Source organism: Schistocerca americana, chromosome X (assembly GCF_021461395.2).
Source record: "Schistocerca americana isolate TAMUIC-IGC-003095 chromosome X, iqSchAmer2.1, whole genome shotgun sequence".
NCBI lineage: Eukaryota > Metazoa > Arthropoda > Insecta > Orthoptera > Acrididae > Schistocerca > Schistocerca americana.
Genome location: NC_060130.1, coordinates 695741713 through 695761325, shown reverse-complemented (window position 1 = coordinate 695761325; position 19613 = coordinate 695741713). Strand labels below are relative to the sequence as shown.

Below are 19613 nucleotides of genomic sequence, written 5' to 3'. Positions count from 1 at the left end.
GCCCGGTACTCACAGCTTTACTTCTGCCAGTACCTCGTCTCCTACCTTCCAAACTTTCCAGAAGCTCTCCTGCGAACCTTGCAGAACTAGCACTCCTGAAAGAAAGGATATTGCGGAGACATGGCTTAGCCACAGCCTGGGGGATGTTTCCAGAATGAGATTTTCACTCTGCAGCGGAGTGTGCGCTGATATGAAACCTCCTGGCAGATTAAAACTGTGTGCCCGACCGAGACTCGAACTCGGGACCTTTGCCTTTCGCGGGCAAGTGCTCTACCAACTGAGCTACCGAAGCACGACTCACGCCCGGTACTCACAGCTTTACTTCTGCCAGTACCTCGTCTCCTACCTTCCAAACTTTCCAGAAGCTCTCCTGCGAACCTTGCAGAACTAGCACTCCTGTCAGGAGGTTTCATATCAGCGCACACTCCGCTGCAGAGTGAAAATCTCATTCTGGAAACATCCCCCAGGCTGTGGCTAAGCCATGTCTCCGCAATATCCTTTCTTTCAGGAGTGCTAGTTCTGCAAGGTTCGCAGGAGAGCTTCTGGAAAGTTTGGAAGGTAGGAGACGAGGTACTGGCAGAAGTAAAGCTGTGAGTACCGGGCGTGAGTCGTGCTTCGGTAGCTCAGTTGGTAGAGCACTTGCCCGCGAAAGGCAAAGGTCCCGAGTTCGAGTCTCGGTCGGGCACACAGTTTTAATCTGCCAGGAGGTTTCATATCAGCGCACACTCCGCTGCAGAGTGAAAATCTCATTCTGGAACTCATGTATTGTTAGCATAATGCAGACATCTGTAGAAGAAAGAACACGGTCAAAGATTTTCGGGTTTTCTCCTTTGTAAATATGACAGGCTTGTTCAGTAACTCATATAGAGTATTTTGAAATTATTACCCTCAAATATTAGATCTGGTAAGAATATTTCGATTGTAGGTTGTAACAATGTGAAAAAAGTTGAACGAAAGCTTAAATAAGCAAGGGCAGCTGTAGAGATGCTGAAGGAAATGAGCCACGGCCGATTCAACGAAGCTACCTCAATATTTACCTCAAGTGACCTAGGAAATGAGAGGAAAACCTAAACAACATATACCTGATTGGGATTTAGGATGACATACTTCCGGGTACGAGTACGATGTCTAAACGACCGAATCAAATTACTGAATCCCCTCCAAATATGAATGAGATAAACACAAGCACACAGAAGGGATCAATAACACAAACGACCACATAAAGAGAGTATTTACTAGAACGAAGTAGAGTTACTTCGGCATCTACAAGTTAATGATTTGCAAGATATGAGAAGCTGAAAGAAATGAGTTCCCCGGTCAAATGTGAATAAACAACAATGATACAGCATCACGTAAGAGTGATTTATGTTCTTTCATAGGTTCCACTCCCAGATACGTGAAATCAAAAGTGCCATTTGAGGCTGTAAGCGCCACACCGCGTGTAATCTGAGTCTGTAATAATGATCTGCTTGAAACGGGCCGAGCTGCGCTATTAGGGTCCGCCAGCCACGCCCAATCAGTGTTCGCTTCTTGCGATAGCAGCAGCGCCTCTTGTTACTCTTATTATTCTTAGATGGGGACGTTAAGCCCCGTATACAGTATTCATCTCTCACCTATTACGAAACATTATTTGAAATGCGTGTATGGGATTTAATTAGAAGGTACACTGCCTTTCACAAACTGACACTTCAAAATTACTAACAATCGATCCTGTGTAACTGATACACATTCTGCTAATGACAAAAAAAAAGGAAGAATAATCTTTCTGTAGATAAGCTTCGATATAATTCTTTATGAATGCATTTGAGAAATTCTTAATGAAAATTTTAAACGTTTACTCAAAAGTGTTGACGATGTACTGTCTACGCGTGTAAGTGCTTAACGACAGCTGCACATATTTTTGATGACTTTGGTTCATGACTAAATAATTCAGTCAGCATGGAATTTGAAAATCAATAGAATAAGAAATTGTGTTAAAAGGTATTTGGTGGTTTGTGGAAAAAGCTCAATTTTACTATCTCTAGCAAAGGCTAGAATCCTGTTTTAAATAACAAGATTTCACTCAGGACTAAAAATTGAAGATAATGTCTTATGCTGTTAGTAGCAAGTCGTGTGCCATCCCATGTTTAAGTACGTAGGGACTTCAGAAAGTAAATTACACAGGTCGTCCAAGGCTAAGACCATTGTGCAACAAGAGTAGCGTACATGATCCGCTGCAGTGTGGATAATAGGTTTATCACAGTGAGGGGGGCAAATATAGCGACAGCCGTAAACGTACCCCAGCACTAAAGTACGCGGGGCGGTACGATTCTTGTGAGAAAAACGTCCAAACTGGATATATATCCAACGGTAAATTCTGGCGTCGTGTTTGCAAATGCAGTGTCGCATTCAACCGTAGCGAAATGGTCCAAACAATATGACAAAGCCCTCACAGACGTATGTCAGACTGACCGGGGCCGGCCCGGTGGCCGTGCGGTTCTAGGCGCTACAGTCTGGAGCCGCGTGACCGCTACGGTCGCAAGTTCGAATCCTGCCTCGGGCATGGATGTGTGTGATGTCCTTAGGTTAGTTAGGTTTAAGTAGTTCTAAGTTCTAGGGGACTGATGATCACAGCAGTTAAGTGCCATAGTGCTCAGAGCCATTTGAACCATTTGAACTGACCGGGAAGTCCAGATCTTGCACCATTTCATTTACATCGCTTCAGCAAACTGAAAGTTGCTTTCTGGAAGAGAAAGCAATTTCGCAACAACAACAACGTTCACACAGCGTTAATCGAATGAATCCGCGAGTAAGGAGAGGAGCGCTATTGTCCAGGAACTAAACGAATGGTAGAATGTTGCGAACCATTTTCACAGTAACTTGCTGACTATGTTGAAGAAAACTGCAATGTATCTGTGTCACTTTGAAATGTATTGCAGCCCTTAAAAGTGTTCTTTAAGTTTTGAAAACAGCTGAAAATCGGATGGGGCCAAGTCGGGACTGCATGGAGGACGATCGATGACAGTGAAACCTGTGCGTCGAATTGTTGCAGATGTTGCAGCATTCCTGTGTGGTCTGCCATTGTCATGCTGAAAAACAGGGTGCTCTTCGAATTCGAAATTCGATTACAGCGCGCTGTTTCTCACTTATCGACATGCTTACGTTACACACTGCTATGTTACACGCTACAGTTCGGAGCCCTGTAGCGGCAGAGAACTGTAAATGGGTAGACACGTATAATAAAGATGTAAAATGTTAATAACGCTTGTTTTATTTAAAAAGCCTTAAGAGTATTCACACAAAAAATTCAGAGGCATTACCTTTCAGCGCGTCCTACTATAACAGAGACAACAGCGATTAGTATACAACGAACAGGTAACACAAGCAAAGACTAGGACACCAGAGAAATGTAGCCTGCATTAGTACCTGACTAAACTATGACAAGTCTTATATTGGTAAATTATGTTGAGTTTTAACATTTAGAATTACTGAACATAGGTGTAGTTAGGGGCTCCAGTATTGTGACAGTTTGCCAAGAACGGCCGAGTAAATGTTACATGTTAAAAAAAATGGCTCTGAGCACTATGGGACTCAACTGCTGAGGTCATTAGTCCCCTAGAACTTAGAACTAGTTAAACCTAACTAACCTAAGGACATCAAAAACATCCATGCCCGAGGCAGGATTCGAACCTGCGACCGTAGCGGTCTTGCGGTTCCAGACTGCAGAGCCTTTAACCGCACGGCCACCTCGGCCGGCCTAATGTTCCATGTCATTGAACAGCAAACGAAAAGTGAAATTTCAACATGACAGAAGCTGCTGCGATCATCCACATTGTATAGCCTCTGTTTTCTTTTTAATAAAATGTTAGACGATTAAGAAACCTTATTGTTCAATGAAAAATGAGTTTTTGCAACGTTTGGCATCAGTTTTGTTTTTCACTATAGACTTAGTTTCTAAATATAAGCTGCATTAAAAAAAAAAAGGCTGTAACATTAAAACCGATCAAGGGAACGTAATTTCTTCGCCTGCGAAAGAAAGTGTGGTCCCGTTCAGAGCGCTAAGGCCCAAAACGCAGCGCTAGAGTGTCGTGGGCGCACACTCACGTGACGAAAGGGTGAGACGTGCACGCGTCGACCATCCACTGTTCACAGTAGTGCTGAAAAAAGTGAAACGGAGGCTTCAAAAGAAGAGCAAAGGGGTGAAGTGCGTTTCCAAACGACGGAACGAGTGTGTGGGACGGAAATTCGTCGAAGAATGGCACAGGTTTACGGAGAGCACTGGATTTCCGTTGCAGTTCGGACAGAAGATCCGACCTCTGGGACAGTAGTAGTCACCGTAACTTGCCGCTCTTCAGTAATGAGGGTATCCATCTGCTGGACAATGGTACCGGTAATGCAGTGTCACTTCACAGGTCTTACGTCATCTGCCAACGACATACGTTCATTCCTTGAATCGCTTGTGCCACTCCTTGACCCTTACCCAATGGACATGCAGTGCTCTTCGTATACTTCTGTCACTTCTTGGCGAACTTTCTTACACTGCACTCATCCCGCTGTCAGAAAACGCACTATACCCCTTTTCTCTTCATTTGAAGCCACCATTTCACTGTTTTCGGTACTACTGTGTGCAGTGGACGGGTGATGCGTTCACGTGCTCGCTCTGTCGTCATATGGGTGGGCGCCAGTATCTACCTAGCGACAAACCCCAGGCCTCAGTGCTCTCTTAGGGACCTGATATTCTTCCGTAGGTAATTAGTATTACGATCCATTCAGCGGTATTCAGTCTTTGGGAATGGTCCTTATGGTGTGGCTGTTAATGTGTTATTTTTCAAATTTAAATACACTTATCTTGATATTTATAATTAATAAAAGTTGAAATCTTTTAGTTTTTATTTTTATTTCATTCTAACACCGTTTTCAGTCGTTAGTTTAATTTTACTACACTATGTTTGCCCTTCGCCTTCCTCTTACAACAAATCGATGTCAATTTGTTCTAGTTAGTGCCATATGTTACAATTAAAATTCGAAAACACTCAGCCAGAAGTTGAGTACAGTTGAGCTTGCACCAGACGGAGTAAACGCTAAAGAAACAAAACAGTGCTATACTGCCCAGTCACATTAATGTGACCACCTGTCAAAGGCCTGAAAAGCCACCTTTTGCAGCGCGGATCACTGCGATACGGCAGGAAGAGTCAGTGACGTTCTGGAACGTACTAACGGGAATGTGGAGTCATGGCAATTCAAGTCCCGTGGACAGCTGCGCTAGGTTTCTCGGGCTAACAGCCTGATCGACGTGGTTCCACAGATTCTCGATTGGGTTTAAATCGGAAGAGTTTGGTGGCCAGGAGAGTAGGGTAAATTCATCCTGATGCTCCTCGAACCACGCACGTACGCTGGGAGCTGTGTTACACGTTGCATTGTCATGCCGATAGATGCCATCGTGCCGAGGAAAAACAAATGTCATGAAGAGGTGGACACGCTCATCCAAGGATAGACGCATACCTGCGTTGATCTACTGCGCCTTCCAGGATGACGAGATCACCCAGGAAATGCCACGAAAACATTCCTCAGACCATATCGCCTCCTCCGTCCTCGACCCTTTGTTTCCAGACGTTTCACGCCGTAACGGCCATCTGTCCCACGGAGCATAAAACGTGATTCATCTGAGAGGGACACCTGTGCCACGTTGTGGACGTTCAGTTGCGGTAGTGGCGTGGAAATTCTAACCTTCGCCACCGATGAACAACAGTCCATGGATGCATGAGCCAGACGCCTACTGCGGAGGCCCAAATGCTGCACCGATCGCTGAACGGTCTTCAAGGAGACACTGTTGGTAGCGCCTTGGTTCATCTGGGCAGTCAGTTGCTTAACAGTTTCCCGTCTGTTCGCCCGTAGCCATCACTGAAGCCGTCGTCCATCCCTGTCATCTATGGTCGGTGGTGGCTCCACAGCTGCCTAGAAGCTGGTTTTAGACAGGGCCCTTTCGCCATGCACGGTATGCTTAGCCAACAGTTCACAGACATAGCCGTTTCGCAAATTCTTCCACCCTTGGCCCAAAAGCCAATATCAGGTCGTTTTGGAGATCAGATAAATCGCTCCGTTTCCGCCTTCCAACGACTGCACTGTTTCTGTATCTCCACGCTTTATATAACCTCCACTCCTAGTTCTGCCACCTGTCGTCTGCGTGTGGTTATTGCACGTTGACGTCGAACATAGGTGTTGGTCACATCAATGTGACTGGACCGTGTACAGAGTATATTATGGCTGGTCCTTCAAAGAGAACTTTCATTCTAGGACATTTATATCGTATCTTTCGACTGTAATCCTACTTAAACATTATGATATCGTTTTCAATGGCGATAGTCACTAGTTGTGTAAAGATAGACTCCTGAACAGAAGAAAAGTTTTCAAGAAATGCAAACTCTTTAGAATATTGGTTGTTTGTGCTTTTTATTCATAAAAATAATAGAGTTCTACCATATAACAATGGTATAGCTGGTATAGCTCATTAGCATTCCCACAAAGAGTGAATCACCCGGAATATCAATGTATGGTTCCACTAAGCGTGAATTATCTCGATCCGCATAAACATATAGCTTCTTCAGAGAGAACTGTTCAAATTCTCTAAGTTTGTCTTGTACAGGTTGTGACCATTAGTATCCTACATGTCCTCTACAGAATTGAGTTTCAGTGGCAAAACTGATCACTCAATTCATTATATGGTGTACTTAGGAAGGTGTTGCCCCACAAGAAATGCTCGTTATGGATCGGCGTTATCAGCTATTTGACGTCGAGAAGGCTCATTACGTCAAAGTAATTAGTTCTGAGTGGAAAATACTTCTATCCCTTTCCAGCTGATAGTTAGGTATTCCTCTTTTTTTTTAGAGACGCAGACTTATTCTGTTCACGTTATGGTACTTTGCTACTCTATATTGTATCCAAATTTCGCCAAATGTCACTACACCGATGAAAGTCCATCTCTATCACCAGAAAACACGTAGTTTGAATTTTCGAAAAATTCAGTTTCCTTTCTTCACTGCAATAAGTTAGTTGTCCTAAAGCGCATGTAGCACTCATTTTACGACACTTAATGCTGTTGTGAATAAGGGATTCAACTAGCTAACAATTATATAAGTAGTTTCTTCAGCTGCTTGGTGTCTGTTAATTAAATGTTTGACCAACATAAAGGGCAAATGATAGAACATCAACAATCTTATAAATATTAAATTCATCATTTGTGAACTGGGCAATCTACTGTTAGGTTTTCAAACGATAGAAGTTATTTACAGCTTATGTTTAAGGATTATAGTCTCAGACGCTAGGATTAGTACTATTTAACGTTACTGTCTTGCATGTAGAAATAGAGAAACCTAGTCATATTTGGCTGGGTGACGGAGATTCTATCCATCGAAACGCTCTTAACGGACAGAGAGATTATCGCTGTTATTTTATAAACATTCGTTGATTCATCGGTCTTTCATCTAACGTTCTTGTGGTAAATCTCATGAACGCTGAGATCATCTAACTTTAGACATATGCTTACACACAGTCCATAGGACTTTGCGGTCCTCACTCGAAATGTACGATAAAAGCATCAAACAAGTTTAAAAGGAATGGACATGTGTAGCGGTTAAACTTATCGAGGGATGGTAAAAATGGTTCAAATGGCTCTGAGCACTATGGGACTCAACTGCTGAGGTCATTAGTCCCCTAGAACTTAGAACTACTTAAACCTAACTAACCTAAGGACATCACAAACATCCATGCCCGAGGCAGGATTCGAACCTGCGACCGTAGCGGTCTTGCGGTTCCAGACTGCAGCGCCTTTAACCGCACGGCCACTTCGGCCGGCCGAGGGATGGTATTAAAGTTCCCTGGTGACAACTATAATCCAGATATTTCACTGTTATCCCAGATCACTTCGGTGAATGTCAGTAGACCCGCTGTCTCATTTTACACGTGGAACGCCAGTTCCTTCTCCTACTTTTTTCAGTGCGAGCTAATGACACCAATGTCGACGGGACGTTCAACACCGCGGATCCTTTTCCTTTTTTCTAAGTGAGAATCAGTCCAAAAGAGACACTCTACCCGTGAAAGGCTCTTGTAGAAGTTCAGAAAACAAATATTTCGCTTGTTGTGCTGAATGGATCTTACTCTCTGTATCGCCTTTTCCACATTTGTCATATGAAAGAGACTATAACATGTGTGGAAGTGGAGACAACATGTTTCTTTTGGTCTTTATGTGAACAGTGCGCAGTACCCTTTGCCACAAATTATACGGAGCTCTTGTAAAATAGAAGCTGATGTAAAAGGCCGCCCAGGTATTAAACAGGAAATAGGGAATGTAAAGCGAGGTCTTTATGAATCCAGTTGACGAAGGTATGGACAAACATGTTCACAGATATTGTGAAATTTGGATCGTGTTATTTAATTTCATTCATTGATACCTCATACTGACGTGCGCATAGGCCTTATATTACTGTATGCATAACAAAATTGCGGTACACATATAGAAATTTGAAATTTAATGCTCGCAAATATACGAAAAATCAGTACGTCATTTGACAACATGACAGTCGACTGATTACTGAAATCAGTTACAAGTGTCTAGGAATATTTGTTGAGAGCGTTTGGAGGTGGAATGTTCACATCATGGAGAAGACAGGTACAGGGTGAAATTTATGGAAGAATCCCAAAAAGTACGATCACTGACGAAAACGTTCGCTTACAAAATTCTGATTGGTTCAATTCTTATATGTTCTTCATCGGCCTGCTGTGATGAAACAACTGCCACTTTACTCTCAGAATAAATATCTGGAATCCCTCCGTCCCTATTCAATCAACTATTTATGAATAATCTCGTATTATTCGAGGAAGATTGAGGGAAGGAAATGAAGGTCAGACGTCTCGTTGGTGATAAGTTCAGTGCAGAGATCAGCACAAGGTCAGTTCGAACAACGATGGCAAATTAAATCTTTCCGCCTTACCAAACGTACCATCGCGAAGGAATGCCGGAAGGAATATTAGCGTTTAACGTCCCGTCGACGATGAGGTCATTATGAAAGGAGCACATGCTCGGACTGGGAGGAAATGTTGGCTATTCAGAGGAACCATCCCGGCATTTGTCTCGGTGGATTTAAGGAGATCAAGCCATCCCGATATTCCTCTTACGTGAACTATAGATATCACAGAACACCTAAATGTGTTATTTTCGCGCAGAAGTTAGCCGTATCACTGTCCTCTCCATCCTAAATCCAATGCATTAACCACTGCTGTACCATGTTTGGTGTTCGTGGAAGAAATAGGAGCGTTCGATACTTCAACGAAGACACAACTGATCATTCAATTTAATTTGGTTTGATTTAGTCAGGGAGACAAAACAACAGTTATCCTAGCCCCCGGTTGCCCATACCGCAACTAAGCTGACTGTGCAGTATAGTCTCCCTGGCATTCTAGAAATGCGAATCAGTATTTTCACAGAGTAGTGGAAGCCCCTTTACTAGATCTCCGTTAGGCACAATTTCTTCAGGAATTTAGTACCCAAAGAACTCGTTTCTTTTGGCACCCAGTGCTGCGTAATGGCAGATTAAATGCGGTGCGGTTTCATCCCCCGTACCATATAGTGGGCACTTCAGGGCATCTTTGTTCTCATAGTGCGCAGGTGCATTTTGAAGTTCCCATTACACTTCATTAGACCTGCTATGAATTTAACCTGCCTCCAGTTCAAGTCTAGCATTACAGGAGTTCTCTTTAAATACGGTTTCGGTATCATTAGCTTGCTATACTTTTTAGCTTTAGTTCCAGTATGGTACTTGATACAGCTACGCAGTTTTGATTTCACCGTCGCCGTAGTTATCGTTAGGACATGTTTCGGTCCAACAAATGGAGTCGTTGCTGCCCTGGCCAGCCTGTCAGCTTCTTCATTACCACTAACCCTGTGGGACCAGTGACTGTCCCACAGCAAGTTTGCCGTGTGGCTTTCCCCTAGCCTTACAAACGTTTCATGGTATTCTGCAACGTTCTTCGATTTCAGTGCAGGGACTGACTGAGATGTCAGAACTTATCATAAATTATAGCTTTTCCTGAACATGAGTCATCAATTGAAATGACCTTAATGCTTCCGCAAGTTATTCGGAGATTGCATATGAACATTTAAAGTCAGCAAATAGAGTACTCTTACTATACTTACCAGAAAAGAAGAGAGGGTAAGTAAACCGGTTTTACCTCTGTTGGAGTGGTTATACGTTTCATCTGGTGGTGTAGAACACTGTTCCCTAGTCTGGGAGAGCAGAGAGCAGGTGCTGAGGAGAGCCAAGTGTGCAGCCGGCGTCGCGCCCTGCCTTCCGGCGGCGCCATCGGAAATATTTAATTATGGCGCAGTGCGTGGCGTATGATGGATGCACAATAGATCAATAGAGCGCACCCCAGCGCATTTGCATAAGAAGCGACGCCCATTGTGCGCTCGCCCCTTCATTATTTGTCAGTTTGGATTTTTTGCGCGCCGCATTGGTGCAAGGAGTGGTCCTCTTCATTCGCGGGGGAAGCGATACGGCAGCCGCGCGTATTCGTTTCTGCTCCATCCCTTTGGCAACTGCTAATTTCCGAGGAATCGGCAGCGTCGGTAAAATGTTTTTCCCGATTTTGCCGTGTTCTGTTTCTCTGTGTTGAATACGCGGATGACACCGAGAACCTTGAAGACTTATCCTCAATGCCACATAGAGAGTTTAAAGAGGGACAATAATTATTTGATGAAGTAGTCCACTTCTCAGTAGATGCAGTTGTTAAAAGCGTCACATGACTAGGGCGAGCTGTGTCTTCAGTACAGCGAGAGGTCATTCCTTTACGATTACCCATCATAATTTCTCAGGTTAGATTGGTATGTATGTAGTATCGAGTCTACAGTAGTGAACAAAATTGATCTTTGCTTCCTCTTAACCTACGCGCCGCTACTGTGGTGGTTTCTTCTTGTGTAAACAAGGGAAACGCGTGGATCACATCCTTCGGTAACTACAATGTCTTTCCGGAACTACGGAAACATAAAATACTAATTTAAGCCGCAGCATAATATTCTTATGGGTTTGTGGTTTGTTGAAAGTCATTGCATATTGTATTTCAAGTGATAATTTTCGTATGAAAAATAACGGCGTCTGTTCTGCATTCAGGGAATAGCTCGAATACGTTCATGACTGCACAGTTTGAGTGCTCTCTTCGGTATTTGTATATGTTAATGGTAGTTGTGAATGGATGAACGTAAGAGGGAGTGCTTACGCGGTATATCACCTGTAACTTTCCTATGGATACCAGATCTGCACACTCTACTTTTTAAGTAACACCCTCTACCTTACATATTTCTTTTTATCTTATTTTTGTTTTTCTTGAATGAAACAGAGATAAGGGAAGAAACCGCAGCTGGCATTTTGGCACCAATTTTAGCGGACCACATGTACCGTTTTGAAAACAAGTGCCGAAGGAAAATGTATCAAATTCGTGCGTAAGCGGAATACGAGTCTTCTAGTCTTTTAGTTACTACTACAGTTCTGAGAAAGATGAAATAGCCAAGCAGCTGTCTTTGAGTCGGTGAGTGCCACATCCTCTCAAAGGAGATGGGGCTGGACTCTTGGAATTCGGTAAATAAGTAATTGCTAAACGGTGATTATGATATTTGGCTGTTCACAAATTAACACGCACTCACTATCGTCTGAATCAATATCTTCCATTAACTTATGCTGATGGGGCGATGATAAACAACATACCACTCCTAAGACTTTTTCAACACAACATTTGCGAAAATCTATGTAGTAGGGAGATTAATAACTCTGCAAAGTGACTGCCCCACCGGACCGTATTATAGGTCCTATGCATGCAGACGTAAGGCAAACAATTAATGAAAGGTCAGTTGTCTGTTATACTTGATACGCTCTTTTGGCAGTGGAGGACAAGAACAGTCTAGCCGTTACGTGATACAGCAAAGAAACGAAATGTAACTGGCAATCGCAGAAACTCGTAACGCTACATGCAATCCTTCATTTCACATGAAGTACGATATCCTACAATTCTTCCAGTTACGGGCTGTAACATTCATTTTATATGCTTTATTCACTTAATATCTCTACGTATGTCGCGCCCGGAATAGGCAAATTTATAATCGACGTTTGATCACCTGGATTTTTATGACTTCAGTGCAGCCGAATATCTTCAGTTGTGGTAGCAGGACACGGCCGCAAATTTCTCCATATTTTTTCACACTGACTAATGATCTGTTACCGTTTCGATGAATCTCGATAACTATTAGGCCTTGTAAAGTAAGCTGCTTTAGTTCGTAGTAGGATAACTCTAAAGCGTTTGATAGGTTCTCATTAACTAAAACTCGTATTTATACCACTATATTCGTATACTATCAGACTTGATATCGAGTTTTGGCACTTTCGCTGTATTTGTGTACAGTATATTGTGTCTCTCTCAATATGGACCGAGGGGGATGATGCTGTGGTTGACACATTGGCCTCATATTCGGGAACACGACTGTTCTAATCCACGCCCGGCCATCCGGATTTAGGTTTTCCGTGAGTTCCCTAAATACCTGCAGTCAAATGTCGGCATGCTTTGGAAACTGTACGGCTGATTTCCTTCCCCATTCTTTCGTAATCCAAACCGGCGTTCCGTCGCTAATGACCTCGCCGTTAACGGGACGTTAAACTCTAATGTTCATTCCTTCTTTTTTTCGGTGCGAAGCATCCCGAGCCAAGTAATGAGTGAAACTTTTGTACTCAAACGCATGCAAATTATTGGATCATAAAAAATCTTGAACTTAAAAGAGTCGTTTGTTTTGTCTCAGTTTCCGCCATTCAGATACCTCCGTAGTTAAGTACGTGGGTTCGTTTCTTCCCGTTTCAATTTCCTTTTGTTAGATGTGCTCCACTCTTGTTTCCCCAAAGGAATGACGGGACGTAGTTTGTTGACAGAGACCAAAGATTTCTGGAGAGAGAGAGAGAGAGAGAGGGCAAGCCCTTCCGGGTCGCGATACCGTGTGTTATCGTCGCATTCCTCAGTAAGGTGGGCGGAGCTGTCTGCGTTGGTCTGGATGTCATACACGAAGAACAATCCTATCACACGAAGACCGTGTCGAAAAACTTTGCATAGAAACACACGATTCACCGGTCATTTACCTCACTCTTAGATGGTGTCTAGTCACAATTGTAGATCGAACGTATCTCTTTGTTTTTCGAAACGTCTTTTTGTTGCAGAAAGTCTTGCTTCTTGAGCGATGAGGACAAGCTTTAACAGTGTGTTTGAATAAGAAGTAAGTACAAAGACTTTACGATTCAAAACCGACAAACAAAGGCGCGTTTGTAAGAAAGACAGTATATATGAATGATCTGGTAGAAAATGTCGAAAGCTCCATAAGGCTATTCGCAGGTGATGTGGTTGTCTGCAACAAGATAGCAACGCCAGAAGACTTTAAGGATTTGCAAAAGGACTTGCTGTGGATTGATGAATAGTGCAAGGATTGCCAGTTGACGTGATCGTAAGCAAATGTAACATACTGCGGATACGTAGGAGAAGAAATCCATTACTGTACAACTACACCATTGATAATAATTTGCTGGAAATAGTATCTACCTAAAAATATGTAGGAGTAGCCATCCGGAGTGACCTTAAGTATAATGATCACATAAAACAAATAGTAGGAAACGCAGACGCTAGACTGAGTTTCATGGGAAGGAAATTACAGAAATATACGTCAACCACGGAAGAAGTGGCGTACAAAATTATTGTTCAACCGATTCCTGAGTAGTTGTGGGACCTTCACTAGGTAGAACTAATTAAATAAATAGCGAAGATCCAACAAATAATAGTGCGTTTCGGCACAGGGTTGTTTAGTCGACGCAAGAGCGTTACAGAGGTGCTCAAAAAACTCCAGTGGCAGACACTTCAACAGAGGCGCTGTGCATCACGGAGTGGTTTGCTATTGAAATTCTGAGAAAGTACGTTGCAGGAAGAGATGGACAGTACATTGCTTTCTCCCAAGCACATCTCGCGAAATGATTACAATGAGAAAATTCGACAAATTAGTGCTAATATAGAGGTTTACTTACAACCATTCTCCTCACGCGCCATTAGACAATGAAACATGGAAGGCGAGTCAGAGAGTGATATTAGAAGCACGGTCAGGTGGCTTGTGGATTATTGATGCCAATGTAGACACAGACTGGAACGCATGGACGTGCGAGGAAAGGACATGTAATGGAAAGAAGAAGACGAAGCACAAGCTCAAATAAAATAATGAAGCGGGAAGGAATTTGTTGTACCCGTCTCAAATAAGTCATCCTGCCAGTCACCTTATTAAAAATTGGGGCACCACAGAAAACCTAGATGTGGGCAGTCTAACGGGGATTTGCAATTTGCACACAACTCCTCCAGAATGCATGCAAATCCAGTGCCTTATAAAGCTATACAGCTACGCAAGATTGAGTCCACGAAAATATTCTGCTGTCGGCATTTGCAGGACATGTGCAGCTTTCGCGTAATATAAGGAATTGTTGAGAAATGGAGAACCTGAATACTGTTGGGGGGTAAGTTTAGATACACTGATCAGCCAGATCTTTATGACCACCGACCTGCTATAGATATAGACCTGTCCAGGCGATAGCCCCGTCACCTGGCGAAGAATGACTACTAGTCAGACAGATGCACGGGGCGTGTAGTATGAGTTAGCGTGCTGCCCGTGCGTAGAATGGGGAGGGCGCGCTATCTATCTCAGTTTGACTGTGGGCGGATTGTGATGGCCTGGAGGCTGGGCGCAAGCATTTCGAAAACTGCACGACTTGTCGGATGTTCGAGGATTGCTTTGGTGAGTGTCTTCAGCACGTGGCGAAACTAGTTTCAGACGTCGTAGGGTTGGGCGGTATCCATCATTTCAGGTGTCGGACATCTTAGGCTGGGTATACTGGTAACACAGGACGGGCGGCGAAATGTGGCGGAACTAATGTCAGACTTTAATGCACAAGTGTGCCTGGATACACAGTGCACCGAACACTCCTAACGATGGCCTCTGCTGCTGACAACTAATGCATGTGCGACTGTTAAAGCCACTACATCGGCAACTACGACTGAACTGGACACGTAACAATCGGCACTAGACGTTGGTACAATGGCAGAGCATTGCATGGTCTGATGAATCCAGATACCTTCTTCATCACGCCGATGGAAAGGCGCGAATCCGTCGTCTTCCAGGAGAACAGCTCCTTGACACCTATAATGCAGGACAGAGACAAACTGGCTGCGGCTGCATTATGCCCTGCGGAACATTTACGTGGGCATCCACGGATTCAGTGGAGCTCGTGCAAGGCACCAAGGAGTATCTTACACTGTTTGCAAATCATGTACACCCCTTCATGACGATCATGTCATCTGACAGCAGTGGCATTTTTCAACAACATAATGCGCCATGTCACAAGGCTAAAAGTGTGATGGATTGTTTCGAGGAATACAGTGGCGAGTTCCAATTGATATGCTGGCCTCCCAACTCGCCAAATCTGAATCCGATCGAATACATCTGGGACGTGATTGAACTTGGCGTCAGAGGTCATAGGCCCCCTCTCAGGGGTTTACGGAAATTAGGTGACTTGTATGTGAGTATGTGGTGCCAACTCCCTTCAGCGACCTACCAAGGCTCATTGCTTCCATGTTAGGGCGCGTCGCCGCCGTTATCCATGCCAAAAGTGGACATACCGGCTATTATATAGGTAGTCAAAATGCTGTGGCTGATTAGTTTAATTGGTTTGTAACAGTGTCGGCTAGGAATCTTAATCTGTTCAAAAATGGTTCAAATGGCTCTGAGCACTATGGGACTTAACATCGGAGGTCATCAGTCCCCTAGAACTTAGAACTACTCAAACCTAACTAACCTATGCACATCACACACATTCATGCCAGAGGCAGGATTCGAACCGGCGAACGTAGCAGTCGCGCGTTTCCGGACTGAAGCGCCTAGAACCGCTCGGCCACTCCGGCCGGCTCTTAATCCGTTCTGTAGTTCCTTGAATGATTACCAGATCAGTTCTTCTGGTTGGTTTGAGAATGCAAGATTATTGGAGATGTTTCATTGTGTTCGTAAGGTAGGTTTAACGATTATGGGAGGTGGGGAAGAGACCTGAGAGGTCAACTAAAGTGATTACGCGGTCTGCGTTAATTTTAAATGTTACGGATTGTTATTTACATGAATCGGTGACAGATACTAGGTGTGACGTGCGTTGCAGGAATGCGAGTACCAGTTCTCGCCTGGCGAGCCGTGTGGTCTGCAGCCCGAGCCTCCGCCGTGGTCAGCGCTGCATCGGCGCGCCCTAACGCTGCCCGCCTGCGCCGCCGGCGACGCCTTCGGTGAGTTCCGCCCTCTTCTTCAATCTTCTGCATTAGCGTACTGACAATTCGCGTTCACTCTATATATGCTTCTCTGGATGTTCTGGAAAACTACTGCAGCTACACGTCTGGGACATGTTTTATTAGATTCAACAGATCAGTAACAACAAAATACAGGGAAACCGTGCTTTACTTTAACCTCGTACAGCTTTGCGATGGCTTCATATTAGCGAAGTTGCTAAATTTCAGGCAAAACCTTTTATCAGCCGCAATTCCGTAACTAAATATTTGCGGATCTATGTTTATAAGAACTTTTTTACTTAGTTTTACTTGTATAATAACATATTAAAATATTTACATATCTTCGTGAATCATCCTGTATGTATATATGGGTGTGGCTCAGTATGGTTGAACAGAAAATAAAGCGAAGGAAAAGCACACATTTCTAATATCCCCGTCAACTCCCCCGCCCCGCCCCCCGCCTGTCTCTCTTCATGTCCTCCTGTCCCCCCCTTCCCCCTCTCTGCCCCACTCTGTACTTCACCTCCTCTCTTCTTTCTCTGTCCATCTCCTCCTTCCTTCTCTGTCTCAATCTCCCATTGCACCCTCTCTGTCCACCTTCCTATGTCCACCACCCACTCCCCATTGCTCTGTCCATCTTCTCCTCCCCCTTTCTCTCCATCTCCTTCTGCCCCCTCCCTGTCTCCATCTCCTTCTTTTCACTTTCTGTCCCCATTTCCTCCCACACCTCTGTTCATTTCTCCTTCCCACCACTCTCTGACTTTAAATATGCAGTATACATAGAGTATATATGTATCCATACGGTTACTACGGTAAAATGTAGGAATTAGGAGTGACTTGGTACAGTACTTTTTCAGATTTTTGGTGACAATGTTTGCCCTTTACATATTACATGTGCATTAATTATTCATCAGATTATTGTGTAAAAAGTTGAAGTAAATCAGTGAAGAACTTTTCGAAATGTTTGGTACTAATGTTTCACCTTTATGTAATACATATTTCATTTTTTATATTATATATATTGAAAATATGTATATAAAAACATACACGTATTCGAGTGCAACGTTATGTCAAAATTTCGAAGTAATCGGTGAAGAACTTTTGGAGGATTAATGTTTTGAACAGTCGTACATTTACGTTTTTGTTTATATGTATGTAAGTGTTCGTTTTTTTAAATCTTAAATCTCCAAAAGATCTTCACAGATTCCTTTAAAATTCTGACACAATGTTGTGTTTGTGTACTTGCGTGTTTTATATGCCTATGGGAGTGTCATATAGTATATAAATTTATTTGTTTAAATATATAGTAGTATGGATCACACCAAGAGAGAAATGTCCGTAAAACATGGGCTCAAATGCATGCCTTAATAGCTATGAGAACTTGTTCGCGTTCGGTACTGAGAAACTCATTTCTTCTAGGGAGAGCTATTCTTATTACGAAAAAACACATCTCTGCTACCTAACAAATTCGCATCTCTCTTAAGGTTTCCATTTTACAGCCAGTGTTTGCTAGAAGTTTGTTTCTTTTTTTAGTCCATACCACCACCACTAAAAGTATGGAAAGCGAAGAGATTGCAGTAGATGAGACGTGTTTCATAATAGCGAAGAGGAACAAGCGCTTACACAGCTCTTAAGGTATGCATTCTAGAGCCTACGTTTACTGAGAGTTTTGATCTTCTCTAAATATGGAGTACTTTCTTTTCAACAGCCTTCACATATAGGGTCTACACAAAACGAGACAAAATTTCTATTAAAAATTGGCTCTAACTGCGTACTTAAGGCGGTATAAGAACTTCTTCACTTTCGTTACTCTGAAATGTAGGGCTCGCTACAGATTAATAATTTTATTATGATTTATTCGATTTGTTACCGCAGTCACCCTTGTTTCTGTGACAACAGTGAAGAAGCATGTAATATGCAATAACAAAAGTGTACATCACAAAACACAGTGCAATGCTACAACCCTCAGACGCAGCAAGTATACACTTGTCACAGCGTGTTCTCTCTGTTCTGTCGGTGTACAGTACAGAACGTAACACATGCAGAACTGCTCCCTTACAGTTATTGCTCAAAATGCCGACTACAATGATCACATTAGTGTGTACAGTGACGCATGAACAACACGTTGCGAAATTCCAGGTGTTTGACAAACAAATTCAGCAGCTGCAAGTATCCAGGTCAGTGCGAGTTTCAAGCTAGGCCCATCACATGCTCCCAAAATGGAAATAAGATGCACAGAGCAAACCGTCGACATTTGCACTGTTGTGTACTACTTTCAGTGCAATAGAAATACAAAGATAAACGGAGGTAAGAAACCAAACGAGATGCAACACCTCCGTAACAAGCCGCCAGAGACCGTGGTTACCTGATATCAGGTATACCTTAATAACCGCCGAAATTTTGTCGGTGAAGTTCTGGTTCACTAAATGTGTTAAAAACAAAAGTATTCCATATTTTGAGAGTTGGAAAATGTCCAGTTAACATGGGCTCCAAAACGTGTGTTGTAAGAGCTATTAGGTCTTCTTCATCTTCGCTACTGTGAAACACTTCTCTTCTGCAGTTAGGTTTTTCTATCACGAAGTACCTGCAGAATACAGGAAAAAAATCATTACACAAAGGAGAACACATTATTTTGTTGTTGTGAAACAGCAGAACTCCTAATGTTACCTCCTACTACCTGCACTTGTGAGATATCGCTAAAGATACAGGAAAAAAATCATTACACAAAGGAGAACACATTATTTTGTTGTTATGAAACAGCAGAACTTCTAATGTTATCTCCTACTACCTGCACTTGTGAGATATCGCTAAAGAAGGTTCTTAATGGAGGTTATATGAAAAAATCCCCGAAATATGTGAATTAATATTATTAGTCTTACCTAGATTTTATTCTACACCAACTCTTCAAAGTAGTCCCATTGGTGTCGAATACCCTTATCGCACTGTTTCTGCAACCTGGAGATCATTTATTGTTAGGGGTGTAGTATCCTTTGCCATTCTGCTCGTATCTCCACCACTGTATCAAATCGTCGCCCATTTAATGCAATTTTCATGTTTGGGAAGAGGTAGAAGTCACACAGAGTTAAGTCTCGGAGTACAACGGATGGGGAGAAACTGTCATCTTATAAAATGTCAACATTCATGGCTGGAATATTACATTTATTAAAATATTCGGGGCTACTACAGCAGTATGGCAACAAGAAAGTTACCCTACGCTGCATTGTTGCCAAATTTATTCACGATGGCGGATCCAA

The 19613-nt window shown here is 43.0% G+C and overlaps 1 protein-coding gene across 1 annotated transcript in view; it reads left to right on the top strand.

Annotated features, from left to right (window-relative positions):
* Positions 1 to 16403, top strand: part of LOC124556257 — a 231986-nt gene extending 215583 nt beyond the window's left edge. Inside the window, exon 6 of the mRNA XM_047130244.1 lies at positions 16239 to 16403. Coding sequence (XP_046986200.1) covers positions 16239 to 16403 — 165 coding nt within the window. The remainder of the gene's footprint in view (positions 1 to 16238) is intronic.
* Positions 16404 to 19613: the final 3210 nt, after the last annotated feature.